The following is a 19,435-nucleotide window of genomic DNA, read 5'->3' on the forward strand; positions in this document are numbered from 1 at the left end:
GCAAGGGTCTGGAGCAAGTAATGCAGAGTTCAGAAGTCTGTAGTAAGTAATGCTGAGCCAGAGATCAAGAATAGGTAAAGCAAAGAAGTCTGGAGTAACTCAGAGTTTATGGGTCAATAGTAAGTAATGCAGAATGCAGGGATTAATCATAAGTAATGTAGAGTGCATGGGTCAGTAGTAGGTAATGCATAGTTCAGGGGTCAGTAGTAAGCAAAGCAGAATGCAGGGGACAGTATTAAATATATAGAGTGCAGGGGTCTGGAGCAAATAATGCAGAGTGCAGGGGTTGGTAGCAGAGGTCAGTAATAAGCACCCTCTCCCTTATTTACTCACCAGACCTGAAATCTTCCGACTGAAAATGATCCTTGATTTCCCCGACCCTCCCCCTCTTGTGTTTTTGCTGGGATTCCACATTCCAACCCAGCTGGACCAACCTGGTGTGAACAAGTCACTGCAAATTAGCAGCCAATATAGGTACTGCAGGAGGTAGTACCGGGGGGGGGGTCTGTGTGCAGATAGAGCTACACAGTGAAGCTGAGTAGCCACAGGAAAAGAGAGCTGCCTCTGGTGAGGTCAGAAGTTGTTGGCTGGCATGGCAGGGTTGCAATCTACCTGTTAGATGGCTGTGTTTGCCAGGCTCACTAGAGTGAGTGAGTGTTGTCACCCTATAGCAGGAAGTTAGTTAGTCGCAGAATTACCAGTTAAAGAGAGAGAAAAAAAGGCACAAAAACCCTATTGCAGCCTCCAAATCTAAGATGCAATGTATTACATTTGTTTTGAGCACACTTTAATTTTTATTTGGCTGTTCCCAACACTGGGGAAATAAATGCCCTTTTTGATGCTTGCCTGCTTCAGCTGAGACATAGGCGATTTTATGCTTTGTGCTCTTATATTGAAGGTGTCCAATTCATGGTACTTGTTCAGACAATATTTTTGATTTTAAAAAATTGTTAGCCTAGTTTGTGTGATCTTACTAAGGTATAATTTTAGTAGGAGATCAGGTGACCTCTAGAGGTAGAACTGGCACATTGCATCGGATGCAGGGATCACCTAAAAGTAAGCTTAGGTGTATGCATGTTATATGTTAAATACTGTTTGTTCTTGTTTTATGCATCTATGCACATTTAGTAAATTAAAATGTTGCTTGAAACACATAAAATGGGTGCAGGTAGCCTTTTATCAAATTTACATATAGCATCAAATGTGTAAAATGGGTGCACGTGGCTAAATTTACACATTTTTATTATATGAAGTGTAATCATTTGCACTCTGGAATTTAAAAGTGCAGCCTCCGGGCTCAGTTGGTATTGATGAGACTGTTTAAAAAGAAAATGCCATAACTATATATGGGTACTGCTGCCATTGCACTTTACTTTTAGAAGTTGATATTCCCATGGTGTCATGCTCTTTTTTTGCCATGACAACTCTGTAAGTCACTGACCTAATAGGAGTATGTGGCCTTTGCCGTTGGAATGCCAAACTTGCATCTAAATGAGTAAGTCAGTAGTAAATTCGGAGGATAAGCACCATAGCCCAGGAATTCACAAAGTTTGGAAACTGTTGGCAAAAATAGCTCTTATAATATCAATATTCTAGCAGGTTTGTGTTCAATCAAAATAGGATAAAACACGTTAGGGGTTGACTGGCTAATGCAGGGGTGCCCAACCTCCCTCTGATGTGGCCCATAACCTCCTTCTCTGGGGTAGCGGGTCAGTACGCCCAGATAGCGTGTTCCCGACCCTCCATCCCAGAGCATCAGTGTTCTAAATAGAGCTGAAGCTAGAGGAAGCATGGCTGCAGAGGGAGCAGAGTCGCATAAGCCAATGCTTCCTGTATAGCACCTTCTCCTGCTACAGATGGAGTGATACCAGTTGCACTCAGCCTGGGACAGCAACAGCCAGCAATACCTGTAGAAAGGGAGATTCTTGAATGAAAGATTATTATTAAAGGTCAGTTTATATTCTAAAATCACAACGTATATGTAGCACCCTCCTAGGTAGGTGCTAGTGAGAGAGTATAGTTTTGAGCTCTGTCTGCTTACCAGAGAAGTTGCAAGTAAATCTATATTGTTCTCTGCCTATCAGGGAGCAGGATATATTAGTGAGGTCTGCTCAATGTGCTCAGTATGCCATTCATTCAGTCTGAAGAGTGTTTAACGCTGGTCCAATAGGGAGGCATGTTGGACAGTGGGAAGAAACCTGGCGAATGGCTGCATAGGCTTTTGATACAATCCTGGTGATTGGCAGAGGGCAGGTTGCCTCAGTGCATTCTGGGATACTGTATAAAAGCCAGGAGCACATGTGCTGCGGGGTCTTTGGCTGGAGAGCAGAGTCCCAGAGGGAGGCGGCTGCCTCCTCCTCTGTAGAGGTGTCATGCGGTTGCAGGAGGTCATCCTGAGGACCAGAGGAGCGGTTGAAAGGTCCAGGAAAGCTGACTGAAAGGGGAGACACTGGAGACCATGGGACTGCAGTATTATGAGTACAGGGACTCGTGTCAAGGGGCCTGACCTGAGGGGGGCCACCCCTGCTTGTAAGATAGTCAGTGGACGGGTGTCAGCAGAGGAAGAGAAAGAGGATACTGAGGAGAGTGTCCTGAAGATAATTGTTTGTTCATCGAGTCGTCTGAGGGAAAGAGACTCAAATCCAAATTCATACAAAGTGGCAGGGTGAATCCACAGCCTGGCTGTATCAGAAGATAGGAGTCCTCAACGTTGTCTATAGTTAGATTGGAGTATCCCACTGTTCCCTTCTCCTATCCCCAATTTACAATAAACCACAAAAAAACCAAATACCCCTGGACTGATTATTGGAGTGAGCCGAGTGAAAGAATTAGGAAATTGGATCTGTCATGATTGTATGCTAGTAACTCAGAGGGATCCGTAGAGAAAATAACTGGCAGTCCTTATGGGGTAGTGCTACATATATATATATGGACATATCTCTTCTGCAGTGCTTACTGGGCTGCTTTCAAACTGATCCACATGTGCACCGCAGTGTACCTGCAGGTTACCTGCACTGAGCCATAGACTTATGTTATTACCTGCGGGTTTGGTGCGCTTTTTGAAAGCACACCACACCTGCAGGATATAACTGATGTCTATGGTAAGGTACAGCTAACCTGCAGTAAAGCCACAGGTCCACTGCGCTTCACCCGTGGTGCAGGTAAACCACAGTGCATCAGTGTGAAATCTGCCCTAGGCTCCTTTCATGCGATTGGTCTGATTGGGTCTGCTTGTCCTTTTTTCAGGCAGACCCAATCGGACCCTGTATTCACCTCTATAGAGTGGCAGAAGTAAATAACCTTGTGTCTATTTACACTTACATACCTCCAATCCGATCTGCTAAAAAAAAAAAAACTGAAGGGGATCCGTCCCCTTCCATCTGGGTGGATCGGATGGCCCATAGAGTAGAGCGGTCTGTGCATATGCAGGGTGGACACGAACCTGTCATCCTCCTGAACCGCTCATTGTGGCCTGCAAATGGTTACCAATTCGCTTTACAACTTGCGGACCACCCACCATACATTTACTGTAGCAGGACAGCTGTTCTGTGCCAGATCACATACCTAGTACGTGATCTGACACTTCCAGGTTTGGGGCACGCGTGTGAGCTGTTGGCGACCTGCTTCCACTGTGATCACACACAGTGGGAGCCCAGTGGCGGGTACCGCAGACTCGATGTCCGCCGGCACCTGCTGATTAGACAGGACACAGGCAGAACGACAATCTGTACATACACCTGTATGTGAACAAGGCAGATTGTCGTTCTGTCAGAAGGGAAGATATTGATCCTGTGATATTGATCCTGTGCCTTCCCCTTGTCAAAGCACCTCACACATAGTGAAAAACACAGGCTAGGCACACAGTTAACCCTATGATCGCCCCTGATGTTAACCCCTTCCCAGGGAGTATCATTAATACAGTGACAGTGCATATTTTTTTCATTGATGTCACTGGTCCCCAAAAAGTGTAAAAGTGTCAGGTGTCCGATTCGTCCACCTCAATATCACAGTCCAGTTATAAGTTGCTGATCGCCGCCATCACTAGTAAAAAATAAAAATATCCCATAGTTTATAGATCAAAATACCAGACCAATATAGACCAATCAAAATACGCTTATTGGGATTTTTTTTTTAACCAAAAATATGTAGCAAAAGTAAAAAAATATCGGTCTTTTTTTATTTATAGCGCAAAAAATAAAAACCATAGAGGTGATCAAATACCGCCAAAAGAAAGCTCAATTTGTGATGAAAAAAAGGACAAGAATTTTTTTGAGTACGGCGTTGCATGTCCACGCAATTGTCAATTAAAATAACTAAGGCTCCGTTCACATGTAGGCGTTTTGGGGCGTTTTTGGGGAGTTTATCTGCTCTAGGATCAGCTCTCAAAACGCCCAACAAGACAAGTCCTATTCATTTCAATGGCCCCTGTTCACATCTGAGCGTTTTGACGCTGTGAGCAAAACCCCCAACGCTCAAAAAAGTACATGAGCTTCTTTTTGGGCAGATTACAGGCGTTTTCCATTGGTCTCTATTCAATCTAAAAACGCCTGCACAAAAAACGCCTGTAAATCGCGGTAAAAATCGCGGTAAAAAATACGCGTGAAAACGCTACGCTCAGGTGTGAATGTAGCCTTAGTGCCGTACAACAAAAAATGGCCTGGTCATGAAGGGGGTTAAATCGGTTAAGTGGTCCTCTCTCTTCAAAAGATTGGGCACCCCTGGGCTAAAGGCATATAGGCTGTTAACTTTGCAAGTGAACTTTCCCATAGCTTAGAGAATGGGTTGAAGCTCTTGCTGACTTCTGTCATCCAATCACATGTGAGCAAAAATACAGCTTTTTTTTTTTTTCCCTTGCACATGACTGAGTATTCTTTGCAGAGTCTATTTTCACTAGATCGCAAAGCTGGAGGGAAGATTCCCTTACAAAGTGAACATTCCCTTGCAAAGTGAACAGCCTATTTGTCTTCGTAAATCAACCCCATTGACTGAGATGTTTTACATCCTGATTTACAGGAAGGCTCATTTCCTTTTTGCACAGAGGCAATATTTTTACACATCATTAGAGATGGCATTGTATGCAGCTCCCAGAAGTGTTTCCTGTGGAGATATTCTAAGCTCGGTTTTGTTAACAGTATTTGGTTGAAAAAGCAAAAATAGAGTAATTTGCATATTAGGTTGAGAGGAGATCTTTTCCTAAAACAAATCTCTTTAATATATCCAGCTATGCCAAGCAACTTTCCAAATAAACCCCTTACCTCTGCCCTAATTTTCCTAAACCCCTTACCTCTGCCCTAATTTTCCTTTGTTTTGGGATCCCAGACCATTGTAAACATTGCTTTTACATTTATGACCCATAGTTTGTTGACAATGCACCAATCTGAGACACTTATCCAAAATGTCTGAGACCATTTTTGATTTAAAAAAGACAAAATTAGGAAATGGTAAGGTGCATATCTTATTTCGATAGTGTTCTTGCAGAAAGAAAAATGCAAGAATCAAGGTATGATCTCAGTCAAACTGTCGCCTAATCTCATTCTGTGCTACTTTTTTTTTATAAACTGAATTGATGTGCAGCAAATGTATAAATCCCCTTCACTGAGTGAAAACAAGAATGTATCTTCTTCATATACCTGTCAGATTTAAAGTGTTACTAAACCCACAACAGTAAAATCAGTCTGTATATGCAGTAAATCATGCTTGCTATACTCACTGTGGAACCTAAGGGGTTAATTCTCCACATTGTGTAAAAAGGCTGTTTGATCTATTTCTTCCACAGTCCCCAAACCATCTCCTGATAGAATGGAGGCTTGGGGGCAAGCTGCACATGTTCAGTTTGGTATTTATTGCTAGAAAGTTTTTCTTTTTTTCTTGGGAGAGTGCATGTGATCAGCACAGGGCCAATCAGCACAGTCCAGTGAGAGGGTCAGGGGTCCTGTAGCCTCATAGGACAGTCAGAGTAGAATGAAAATGCCTCCTACAAGCTTTAACCAGACACTGATGGAAGTCACAAGACTGCTATATACTGCTGATGAGATAAGGTATTTAGCAATTTATATTTTCTAAAACTGATGCATTTCCATGCTCTGTGTACTGTGGGAGACCAGATACAGTTAATGCAGGGTCCTGGGTTTAGTAACACTTTAATAACTGGTTTTCCCTGTCAGGATCCTTAAAAAATGTGTCAGTTTGCAACAGTCAATGGATGTCACAACCAGTAGAAGCACTAGCAAACACTTGAAGTTGTGCTGGTGCTGTGGTGGAGGTCAGGGACCTAGCTGTTCGGTAGGGAAGGAGTACCTGCATCACAAAACTAGCTGGAGTTATGAATCCTCTGGTAAATAAACAGTGTGTGTGTGTATATATATATATATATATATATATATATATATATATATATATATATATATATATATATGAAATTAAAGTGGAGCCCCACCCAAAAGGGGAATTTCTGCTTAAAGCACTCCCCTTCCCCTCCTATGCCACATTTGGCATGTCATATTTTTGTGGGGGAGCAGGTACCTAGTTTTGACAGTTTCTCCCACTTACGCTCAGATCACTCCTCTCCACTTCTCTCCCAGCAATCTCCTGGGACTTGTCACAGCTCCCTGAAGATTTCCTCAACGACTCAGGAAGTGCAGCGCGACTCATGCAGCTCAGTGCGCACCCGGCTGTGAACCCTCAAGCTGTCACAGCCAGATGCCCACAGTTGTAATGCCGGCACAGGGGAGACGAGAGGGAGAGAATCGATTGTTCAGTTGGCTACAATGCTGGATCCTGGGAGAGGTAAGTGTGTGTTTACCGTATTAAAAGTCAGCAGCTACATTTTTTTGTAGCTGCTGACTTTTAATAAATACAAAATCGACTGGAACTTTGCTTTAAAACACACAATTTAGAAATAGTCAGGGGTATGTTTTTTTCTGCACAGCTGCTTGTCTTGAGTTCAGTTTTAATATTTCCATTAAATCTCTGTAATATTTTAATGTAATATCACTTTTGGAATACAGTGGTTTCTTAATGATATCATTCTTTTTGTGACATCATTAGCAGCTGGATACCCCTACATTTACAGTTACCGGTAAATACATATACACATGTATTTGTATGCTAATAATATTCATTACTAAAAGTACAATATATTTTGGCAATTCACTAAACTGTAATGCAATTTTTGGAATTATATGCTTTCTAAGTGACAGCACCCACAATATTATCTATATATAAACTGGAAATTTCTTCTAAATCCTTTTGTTTAGTCCTAAGTATCTGTGCTTTTCTGTCATTACAGGTTGCAATTATTGCAGGAAACTTTGAACTTGCTGAAATCATCAAAACCCACAAAGAATCCGACATTGGTAAGTGACAGAAAACAACACCACACATTTATGCATATAGCTACACAAAAGAATTTCACTGCATGTGCATGGGACTGTACGAACACAACAGCCTGGTGCTTTCCTTTGTGCAAAAATACATTTCTACTGAGCTCAAGTCATTACGGAAGTTTGTTAAAATCAGCAAAGAAATGATTTGGGGAACTCATAAAGACTTTTTAGAACCCCATGATGCCTCCGCACGACAAATGTGAGTGGGTGTCCCAAATACATGCACCTGTTAAAAACAGGCAAGTGAATTTGGGACAAGCACAAACACACCACAACCTCCTCCCCGCTGCACTTGTCATTGGTTGGCAAGGATGCCATTGACTTAAAGCGGGACTAAACCCATTGATTTACCAGTTTCAAAAAAACTTTACTTTCCCGGCATGCAGGGAATGCTAACTGTAACATTTGCTTGTTCTCTCAACCAAAATGTCAACCCCTCAAATGGCCGGTGTTATAATTGATCACATGTTCAGCACCTTGGCAGTTGCAGATCAAGCAGAGGCTAAGGTGACATCTTCCTTGGCTGAAAAGAATAGGAACGTTTTGTTCCCCCTTTAACCATCAATAGGCTTCTAGCAACCAGTAAAGATGAGAGTGGGCAGAGCTGAGTTTCCCCATTGCGCCTACTCCCCTTGTGATTGACAGCAAGCAATGGGTGGATCCATAGCCACTAGACAGCATGCTATTGGCTATAGAATCTTCCCACTGCCTTCTGTCATTTACAAGGAGAGGGTGTACCTATTGGGGAACTAGTCCTTTAGCTTGCTCATCAGACTCTGCCCTCTGTCAGCTTCACTGGTTTCTAAAAGCCTGTTGACTATTAAGCCAACGACATCCTTGTAAACCAATGACAGGTGGGAATGGGAGGGGGTAGAGGAGGCAGACATGCTGTCCTGCTACACAAAGTACGGAAAGAGGCACACTGCCTGTCTCTATACACCAACTTGGAGTTGGTCATAATTACCTCTAGGTTTCTTACCTGTGACCTGGAGGTAATTCTTTTTGAATTTGATGCAGCCATAATTCAGTTTTTTTTAAAAGTAACAGTATTAAGAGCTACCTGAAACTTTTGCATGTTTTGGGAAAGCTGCCGAAACTAGTGGCAGAGCTTTTCTGAATCTGGCACAGGACTTTTTAAAGGGCCATACTGCCATAAAAGTGGTGTTTTATTGAATCCCCCAGTTTTTTGTTTTTTTTTTGTAGATCAGGGAAGATTCTCATTTATCAAGGTCATAGCATAGATAGTAGTAGTTAGTTACTGTACATTCATCTGGGCTCTTTCTGTTATATTGAAAATGTTTTGCTGAATATCCAAGCAGTTTCTTTTGTTATACCGAAGAACTGAAAAAGCTGCTTGGATAAGCAGCAAAATGTCTTTATTAATAGGGAGCAAAGCCAGTTAAATGTGCCTAAATACTTCTAGCTAATAGTTATATAGAATACTTTACCATAAATATGTTTATTATAGTTTGGATCTCCCCTTAATTTCCAATCTCTATAATTTATAAATGTCTCCTTTTATTTGTCTACTTCAGTGCCTTTTCGGGAAACTCCAACTTACACAAAGCGTAGACGTGTTGTGAGCTGTGTGGGTCTCTCATCCCCACGTTTTCTGCAGCGTTCTGCAAGTGATAACAACCTCAATTCAGATGGAGCTCATTACTCTCCAGTGCCCTCGCTTCGCGGTCTACCCCCACAGTTGCTCTCCCAGGGGCCTGAAGTCTCCGGCGGTGCAGCAGTGGGGGATAGTAGCCTTGCGAGCACTGCCAGCTCCCGCAGCACACACAGCCGCTCTCCATCATTACATCGCGCAAGAGAAGAGAGGGATGGCGACAGCCACACACTTCGAAGAGGGCGAGGAAAGAGCAGGTGAGGCGCAATATACAGTCTAGTTTATACTGTGCCACAGAAAAATGAAAGTGTCTACTACTAGATCAGAGCATAAAGCAATTTAAAATGTTTGAAAATGTTTGAAAATCAAAAGTAAGACTGAACTGTAGTAACAGCTAAAGCCGGCCATAGACAGTTCAAACCGTGTGTGTGCAGACTGAATGTACCCAAGCTGACCGATCAATCAATTTGGGTACAACCAGTCGACCAGATTTTACATGCAATTATCATTAGCAGTTTTTATAGCTGTTAGCAGTAATCACTGTGTTCTCCGGGTGGCCACGGCTTCCTGTGGTTGCAGGAAACAAATTTGCTCCGTCTATGGCTGGTCTTAAAGTAAACATGTCGAAAACATGGACTGGAAAATTTAGACAGCATATAATGAAATTCTCAGCAGAGATTATCTTTAATGAAAACAACATTACAATAAATCCAGAGATATAAGCAGCTGAAGCTGTATATACTTAGCCTGCAAAAATTGAGCTTTGTTCTGCCCTTCTCACCACATAGTCCTTCAGGCATAATTTCCCACCCAGTAGCCACAAGTGTCTTCGTACAGTTGCTCATAGAAAGCAATCGCTGCACGCAAGTATACACCAGTACTGGCATAACCATATGAGTATGGATGTATGACTGTTACATTAAATGTTAAGGTTTGCAAATAATTTCAGCTACCTTTATCTCTAAATATGCTGATTATTTTGACTTAATGACTGTTGTCTCTAAAGGTAATCTCTGTTTATGCAGTTTTTCATGGTATGCGTATTCTAAATTGCCCAGATTTGTGCTAGGCATACTCAGAATTAAAATGTCTTTATGTTTTTGCTCTGATTAGAAGAACTCGGGTGTGTTCGGACTAGGATCAGAACCCAAGTGTGTGAGCCCACCAGGAAGCTGTTACCTGTACTAAGCCTGCAGCCGGGGCATGGAGCATGTGCACATTCGGCTGCAGGGTGGGGAATAATTGTAGATAATTGGCCCCTACAGGTGACAGCTCCCTGGTGGGCTCACACACATGAGTTTGGATCCTAGTCCGAACACACCCTAGTTCATCACTGGTCCTGATTCTTTTCAAGCATACCCCTTTTCTGTGCATATCTGTTCCATTCCTTTCTGACCATAAATATATATTCATTCACATCTGCACCTGTAATGAAAAGCTGCAACAAACCAATTAAAGTGGGGTTCCACCCAAAAGGAAGCTGTCCTTATCTGACTCCTCCCCCCTCCGGTGCCACATTTGGCATCTTTCGGGGGGAGCGGGTACCTGTTTTTGACAGGTACCTGTCCCCACTTCTGGGGGATCATGCCACGGCGCGATCACTCGGAAGTTCAGCTCCCCTCCTCCTTCCCCCAATGCCGGGCCATTCAGAAAGCACAGCGCGCTTCATGCATGCGCAGTAGGGAACAAGCTGTGAACCTGCAAAGCTTCACTGCCGGTTTCCCTTACAGACAATGGCAGCACCTGAGAGCCGATGGAAACATCGGCTGGGGTGCCGACATCCCTGGATTCCAGGGCAGGTAAGTGTCCTTATATTTAAAGTCAGCAGCTACAGTGTATGTAACTGCTGACTTTTAATTTTTTGCTGGAGAGGGCGGAACTCTTCTTTACCATTATGTGCCTGATAATTTATGCAAATGTAATCCTGTTGTAGGAAGCAGTGTGGGAAGTAGACAGATAAAACATACAAATGATAGAGATTGTAGCAAGTGAAAAGGTTAGTAGAGTTGGATGCAAAGAAGTTTTACTAGAGAAATCTGAGACAGGCACATGTGTGTGCTTCTGAGGCTTGGTTCACACTAGTGCAGGCTGTGTGTTTCAGGTTGTGGGTGCAGGAGTCACGTAGATTTATGCACACCCACAGCCAAATTGTACTGCTCTTGCAAGACACGGGTGCACCCCCACGCATCTCAGCCCACAGCGCGTTTAGGGATGCGGGAACTGCAGCGAAACCGCTTGGTCAAAATTACCAGGTGGTTTCCTTTCCTGCGGCCGCATTTTTAAAAAGGTGCATGCACCTTTTTTGTGTGTTTCATGCTGCACAGCAACCCATTAAAATAAATGATCTGCCGTGCCCGAGCAAACGCAGGCCACAAGGCCCGCACTAGTGTGAAACAAGCCTAAACTGATAATTTTTTATACAATTTTCTTATTCAATTTTCTTTAAATTTACCTTCAACTATGTAGTGCAAGGGTCTTTGTGATTGCATACAAATTTATTGTGTTTAGATTTGACCTCATATTATATTGGTTTTTATTGGTTGAACTAGATTGACTTGTGTCTTTTTCAACCAGACTAACTATATATGGTTTTGGTAAATCTACAGGAAAATGGTATAAGTAAATTGTATAATGTATGGCGAGCCTTACCGTCCTAGCATAAACATGGTAACAAAACGTCATGAACCGGCAGAGGCAAAGAGCTCACATTTTCCGTTATTGTAGGAACCTGTTTACAGACATCTGACACAATGCCCATGAATGCCACTTCTGTTTTTGAGCTCCTGAGTACATTGTGTATACTGCAAGTGTACACCAGAGGTTATTGTCAGCACGTACCTACACATTCCCCCACATAGAAAACAGTCATCTCTGAATGACACTTTAGACGCTACAGCAGGAGCAGAAGAGGTCAGATGGTTTTGGACACAATGCCAGACACCTGATTCTGTGCCCTCAGTGAAAGAGAATCTTATGTTATGCTGGTATTAAGAAAACACTTGATCCTTGCAGTGTTGATCTGCAAATGTGGTCATTGAAATTATTAATTATATTAAATTATATTATATTACAGCTTGACTGTACAGTTATTTTGGAATTAAAAGAAAAAGTTGCATGTATTAAATTTCATAGCGCTGGAAAAACAAAACAAATCAATAGACAAGACAGGAGATGCAATAAATGCTTCTCCAGGCATCTGTACTACACAATTGTAGTTGCTCAAAATAGAAAAGATGTGCTCATGCTTTGCTGAATACTAGAAACCTACTATAAGAACATTTTCTGGGTGGGATACACCATCAAACACATTGTAATGGCATCTATATTATACCCTGCAAGCTGCTGTTTCATGTAAAAATCCTTCCTTCATGCCACTGGATACTACTAAGAGTAAGGAACCACTTCCTACCCTGTCTGCCATTCAAAAATATCTTAGTTTTATTGTCCCACAATGCAGTGCATTCTGTGAATAGAGGGGGAATTCATGAATGACTAGAGCTCCCCTCCCCATTCACAGAATGTGTTACATAGTGGAACAATAATAGTACAAGTTCTGAGAATGACAGTGGTGGGCAGGATGGACAGATGACCAGCGCAAGTCCTTCAAGCTTGCAATCACTGCAGATGTTACCCTTTGCAACACTGGAAGTTTGCCACTCTGGGCAATATCCAGCGGCATGACAGAAAGATTTTTACATGATGCAAAAGCCGGCAGGACATGGGGTACACATCATTATCATTACAGGTAATTAATGTGGTTTGGTGCTATACCCAAAAAAATATATTATAAACTTCAGCATAGGCCTCATTCACATGGGCGATGAGACCTGTAGTCCATGAAAGGGTCGCATGTTTATGCAACTGAAGCCTCCAGGTGCATGGAAGAAGCCCATTCAAGTTCATGGGTATGCAGTGCCTGCATGGTCACAGTTGCTCATCCACTTTTGACAGACGTGCAGTTGTGGGTAAGCTGTCCTGAGAGCTGCATACCCATTGACTTGAATGGTCTGCCCACTCACAGCACTTGGCTAATCAAGGCACATAAACACACGGCCTGTTCATGGCCTACAGGTCTCAGCTTCTGTGTGAAAGAGGCCTTAAGTAACAGAACCCTGCATTACGACCACATACTGTATTTGTAAAGAAAATCCTGTTAGTTTTAAACAAAATAAGAGAGGTGCCTGTGTCCCTGTCTGGCCCCAACAAGGTCAGCATTGTGTAATTTAGAGCTTAGTAGCTGCCATATTAGATTAGAATAACAGTGAAAGCTTTTGGTCTTGTTTCCCTCACTATCTGAAAGCTTTTGAGGCTGCAAATTAATTGAGATCTGTGTAGCAGACAATCAGCATTTTAGGAAGATTTATAAATAAGGCTGTCTTATCAGTTTTTCATTTTCTTTAGTGCTAGGAATGAGATGTTATGGAGGGGCCACACCCTTTCCACTAACCACTAGGACCTCTGTGCCGAATGCAGCTCTTTACTTGCCATTATCCAGGCCAGGGGGCACTGTTCCTTACACTGATATGGGGCACTATTTCTACCACTAACACCAATGATAACTCACCATTCCTTCCATTGACACCAGCAGTCAGACACTGCTCCTCCCAGTGACACCAATGATGGGGGTACTATTCAACCCAGTGACACCAATGGTGGGGTACTATTCCTCCCATTGACACCAAAAATGGGGCACTATTGCTCCCACTGATACTGACGATGGGGCACTATTCCTCCCACTGACACAGACGGTGAGACAGATTTTCTCCCACTGACACCAATGATGGGGCACTTTCTCTTTCGCTCATTGATGGACACAGCTCCTGATTTTCTTAACCATTGGGTTATACTGCCCCCTATAGGAGTAGGACACTAGGCAGAAAAAAAAGTCTGGCTACACCTATGGGCAATCCCAGGGGGTATACTCTCTGCTATAGGTACTCAGTTTTTTCTACCTAGTCAGGAGTGAGGACCTAGTTCCTTGCTGGGATGGGAATTTTTTCTTTTAGATGGCGTGGGAGTTAAACGCCTCGCAAGGTCGCATACAACCAGGTTTCAGCCCGAGTCGCATCGTTTCTCCTGGCCGACAGCCCCCCATTTTAATGGGGAGGGCTTTTGTCTGGAGCGGTGCCAGCTTGGTTCCTTCAATGGTGAGTAGCTGTTCCCTCTCTCCCCCTGGAGGGTTTTGGGGTGGACGCGGGCCCCTCCATGGGACGGTCCGACCCCTGGGTTCCCCTCCTCCTTCCCATTAGGCACCCCCTTCACCTGTCCCCCCATCCTACCTCCCTCCACTAATGCTGGGGCTGTATGGGTGGTCTGGTACACCTCCCGCGGTAGGGGCAGGGCGATATGCTGGCGATGGGTGCACCGACGGCAACTGAACGATCGGCTGTGCGGGGGGGTTGTACCTGGCGGGGGCTCCTGCCAGGGCCCTCCATCCTACCTGTGCCTTTCCTGAGGCCTAGGGATCCATCATGGATCCCATTTTCTTGTAGCATTTGTGCTGCAATGCACAGTGGCCTTGTTTGTGTAGTCCAGCGGCTATTTTGCTGTGGTTTGCCATAGAAAACAACTATGGCCATGACAGTGGAGCCCTATGGGCGGTAATTTCTGCGGTGGGAGCCCCTCCTCATCCCCTGGTGCTGACTCCTGGATCCTTTCCGAATCGCCGTACGTGCAGTGCACATTCTTCTGGTGGCGGCGGTGCCTGGTTTCTGCGGGGTGGTGAGTCTGGTGGGGTCCTCTCCCTCTCTGCTGAGGATTGATTAGGGCTCTGTGACTGGCAACCGGGTGTGCTGCCAGAGCGGTGGGGTTTACCTTAGTAGTGTTTTACACTTTTTAGTGGGATCCCCCTGGCGACTCATGGAGTCTTTTGGAGCACATCTCCCCACCTGATTCCCCTCTCTGAAGCCGCCAGGCCCTCCGGGTTACATCCATCCATCCATCGATGCACTGACGGCGGTCCTGGAATCCTTTGTGTCCTGGGTGGGGTTGGACTTTGGGCAACTGGCTGGCAAAAAAAGCTTCCCCCACCTCCCCCTGCTTTATCTGTCCCCTCAGATCCAGAATCTAATTTGGCCTCCGCGGACAGGGGTCGCCCTGCATGAGTCTGCAGCCATGCGCCCTGAATCCTCAGATAGTGAGGAGGATTCCTCCACCTCTGCGACTGCGCACGAAAAGGCGCTGGTGGATGCACTAAATGTATCTGTGCGTGAGACCTTAAAGATGGAGAACGCAGCTTCAGCTACGATGGAGGCGCAGGTCCCCTTTGGCACTCACAAGCCATCCAGAGTGGCAAAGGTGTAACTTTTCCCCTCCTATTTTGACAGAATTGTCACTACAGATTGGGAATGACCAGTGTCCCCTTGGGATCCCTAAGCGCTTTGCTAGGCGATACCCCTATAAGGTGTCCCTTTTTTAGAAGTGGACTGTTCCACTGGTGGTGGACCCTCCAGTTTCCAGATTAAACAAGGCAACCATGATTCCGGTTGAAGAGTCCCCCGCCTTTAAGGACCAGGCTGACAGGAAGGCAGAGGCTGTGGCTCACAATATGTACACCCTGGCTGGTTCGGCACTGAGGCCGATATTCACCTGGTGTCGCAGACTCTGACCGAGTGGGCTAAGCTTTTACGCCATGACCTGGAGGAAGAACAGCTCCCCCCTGCCTTTTCTGAGCTGGCGGACCAGCTGGTCCAGGGGCTGCAGTTTTATCTGTGATGCCTCTTTGAATGCAGCTCCCCTAGTGGCTCGACTCTCTATTTTGACAGGGGTCCTTCGGCTTGCCTTTTGGTTTAAATGCTGGTCTGCGGACCAGACTTCCTTAAATGGACTTGACTGATCTTCCCTTTTAAGGAGATCGCCTGTTTGGTGCTACCCTGGATGATCATTAACCGCTTGCCGACTGCGCACAGTATATTTACTGCGGTAGTCAGCCCCAGCCAGGCAGAGTGACGTAGGTCTACGTCGCTAGCCTGGGACCGGCTTTTGAGCCCGCCCCGGCTCGTTCACAGAGGAGTCTGCGCGTGTGACCGGCGGACCCGATGTTCGCCGGTCGCACTACGATCGTCGGTAGAGCGGGAGAAAGGCGGGCGGCTTATGTAAACAAGCCGCCTGTCATTCTCCCCTGTGTAAAAATGGAGATCAGACGGTTCTACTATGTAGAACCGTTGATCTCTGTTTTTACAATAGGAGACATGTCCCATCACAGTTAGAAACACGCCCCTAGGACACACTTAACCCCTCCCTCTCCAATACAGTTAACCCCTTCCCTGCCAGTGTCATTTTTACAGTAACAGTGCATATGTATAGCACTGATTACTGCAGTAATGTCACTGGTACCCTCAAAAGTATCAAAAATGTCAGTCAAGGGTCCGATCTGTCCGCCGCAATGTCGCAGTACCGCAAAAAAAATTGCAGATCGCCGCCATTACTCGTTAAAAAAAAAAACACCAAAAATGACAAAAATCTTACCCCTTGTTAGTAAACGCGATAATTTTTGCGCAAACCAATCAAAATACGCTTTTTGAGATTTTTTTTTACCAAACATATGTAGCATAAAACAAATTGGCCGAAAATGTTAAAAAATTTAGATTTTTACATTTTTTGGGGGGGGGGGGGGATTTCATATTAAAAAAAGTGAAAAATATTGTTATTTTTGAAACATTTACGCTCTTTTTTTGTTTATAGCGCATGATCAAAAAATTGCACAGGTGATCAAATACCACCAAAAGAAAGCTCTGTTTGTGGGAAAAAAAGGACGTGAAATTCGTTTAGGTACAGCGTCGCACGACCGCGCAATTGTCCGTTAAAGTCACGCAGTAAAAAATCGCAAAAAACCCCCTGGTCAGGAAGGGGGTAAAATAAAAAGTGGTTAAAGGTCTCACGGGGGGAAGAGTACCCTTCTTCCACAGGCTACTAGGGGCAAGGTCCCTCGTCGTAGATGTGGGCCCTCCTTCTAGGCTCAATAGAAGTTTTTTCGTCCCTCAGGGTCGACTGACAAGGGATCGAGGCCCTCCTCTGGAGGATCCAAGTGAACTTGGCTGGCAAGTCAAGAGCAGGCTTCTCCAGATCCGAGGACAAGGCACCCATATCTGGGGCGGGGGGATGTCTTTGTTGGTTTCCAGACCTGTGGACTTCCCCGTTACAAGACAAGTGGGTCCGGGAAGTCATGCGGTCCGGCTACAAGGTCGAGTTTCATTCTTACCCTCCGGAAAATTTCTTTCCTTCCAACATGCGACTGTCCCCGGTCCGCTTACAGGTTCTCTTTGGGGCAGGGCAAGACCTTTTACTTCAAGGGGTGATTGCCCCGGTTCCGACTTCGGAACGTTTTCAGGGGTTTTACTTAAACCTGTTTACAGTCCACAAAAAGGAGGGCAAGGTGCATCCAATCCTGGACCTCAGGGTGCTGAACTGCTTGTGCAGGTGCATAAGTTCAGAATAGAGTCTGTTAGCACGGTGGTGGCTTACTTGCATCAGGCTGACTTTCACATTCCATTATGTGTCAGTCACCAGTGCTTCCTCCACTTTGCTGTGGGAAAGCAGCATGATCAGTTTGTGGTGTTACCCTTTGGTCTCGTCTCCGCTCCTCGGGTCTTCACGAAAGTGTTGGCTCCGGTGCTAGCATTGTTACGTCAGACAGGATTGCGGTCCTGGGCTACTTGGATGACCTTTTTCTGTGAGCAGAGTCTCCTACTGCGCTGGTGGAAAACCTGGAGGTCTCCATACGGACCCTAAGCAAGTTCAGCTGGATTCTGAATCTTCAGAAGTCTGCCTTGGTTCCTTCCACAAAACTAGATTATCTGGGTCTGACTCTTGACTCGGCCTTAGGCAGAGTACTCCTTCCTCTGGACAGACTCCAGAAGTTGCAGGCTGCAACTCGCCTGCTGCTGTCCAGCAAATGGTCATTCCCCCAGACATGCGAGTGCTGGGCCTGATAATGTCTACCTTCGAGGCGGTCCGGTTTGCATGGTTCCATACAAGGTCCCTGCAAGGGGAATTCTGATCAAATGGGACAAGACTCCCAGTCTCTGGACAACCAAATCCAGCTGAGCCGGAGTCCAATAGGGACCTTGATCTGGTGGCTTTTTTTTGCCGGGGCTCCGGCAGGGCAAATCCTCCCTCCCATTCCTCCCATTGTATTGGATGGTGGTCACCACAGATGCCAGCCTGTCGGGGTGGGGAAGCGTTCTCAACAGAGATTCTGCTCAGGGGTCTGAACTGTGGAAGAGTCCAGACTAACGTGAACATTGGACAGATCATCTCCAAGGATGTCCAGTGCACATTCAATCGGACAATACCACGGTTGTGGCTTATGTCAATCCCAAAGGAGCAAAAGAAGTGTCCTGGTGGCTCTGGAGGTAGCCAGCATTCTCAGGTGGGCAGAACTTTCATTCCAACTCTTTCCGCCGTACATATTCCCGGAGTGGAATACTGGCAGGCGGATTACCTCAGTCGGCAGGCGTTGGACCAGGGGGAATGGTCTCTTCATCCGGAGGTGTTTTCATCAATTGTGTCTCCAGCGGGGCACCCCGGAGGTGGATCTGTTGGCGTCTCGTCTCAACAGAAAGGTGCAGAGGTTTGTGGCATGGTCACGGGATCCTCTGACGGACGCCACCAACGCGCTGGTGGCCCCGTGGGGTCAGTATCGTCTGATTTACGCCTTTCCTCCTCTCAAGCTTCTGCCAAGACTTATACGCAGGATCGAGGCAGAAGGAATTCCGGTCAGCTTAGTGGCCCCGGACTGGCCTCGCCGGGCTTGGTACACCGATCTGGTGCGACTGGTCGCTGACGTTCCTTGGAAGCTTCCTCCTAGGGAGGATCTGCTGTCCCAAGGGCCAATCTTCCACCCTGTAAGCAAAAAATACAAAGGTCATGGGACTTTAAATGAGGCAGGTCACTAGACAAGAGTAAATATATATATTAAAAAAAAGATACACATAGTTTCAAATTTTTTAAAAAGTCATGTTCCATGAGCATATGAAGTACTCAATAACAATTACAAAATATAATAAAGACTCTGCGGGTTTTGCCGATCCCTGTCCGCTTCATCAGGAGTTTGATGCCAGGGGATAGAAGTCAGCTCAAAGAGTGAAACCAGCATCCAGAAAGGGGCGCCGGACAAACGTCTCTCCCGGAGCTGTGGCAGGAAAACCCATCCAGATAAGGGGGGCAACAAGAGGGCAGGCCAGGTGATATAGTGTAGTCCATAAAGTGCACATCCAGCCTCCAATGATAGTGAGGTAGTAGGAGGCGGTGTAGACCTCTGTAGGTGGCCGCCATGTTTTGGGCTCTCAGGATTTCCTCAGTGTCAGGACAGACTGCAGGTTACTTAAGCTCCCCTCACATGTCAATCCATAGAAGGCCGGGGCACCGCCAATCTTCCACCCTGCTTTACAGTCGCTGACTTTGACGGCTTGGCTGTTAAAAGCCAAGTATTGAAGGA

At 45.3% G+C, this 19,435-nt stretch overlaps 1 protein-coding gene across 5 annotated transcripts in view; it reads left to right on the forward strand.

Moving 5' to 3' along the window:
- The window catches only part of SHANK3 (SH3 and multiple ankyrin repeat domains 3), a 669,097-nt gene that overhangs the window by 387,456 nt on the left and 262,206 nt on the right, over positions 1 to 19,435 (forward strand). For all 5 annotated transcript variants that reach the window (XM_082255276.1, XM_082255279.1, XM_082255275.1 and 2 more), the window contains exons 11-12: positions 7,289 to 7,355; positions 8,921 to 9,254. In XM_082255276.1, the coding sequence (XP_082111402.1) occupies positions 7,289 to 7,355; positions 8,921 to 9,254 (401 nt within the window). The remainder of the gene's footprint in view (positions 1 to 7,288; positions 7,356 to 8,920; positions 9,255 to 19,435) is intronic.

Source organism: Pelophylax lessonae (assembly GCF_965119305.1).
Source record: "Pelophylax lessonae genome assembly, chromosome: 4".
Classification (NCBI taxonomy): Eukaryota; Metazoa; Chordata; class Amphibia; order Anura; family Ranidae; genus Pelophylax; species Pelophylax lessonae.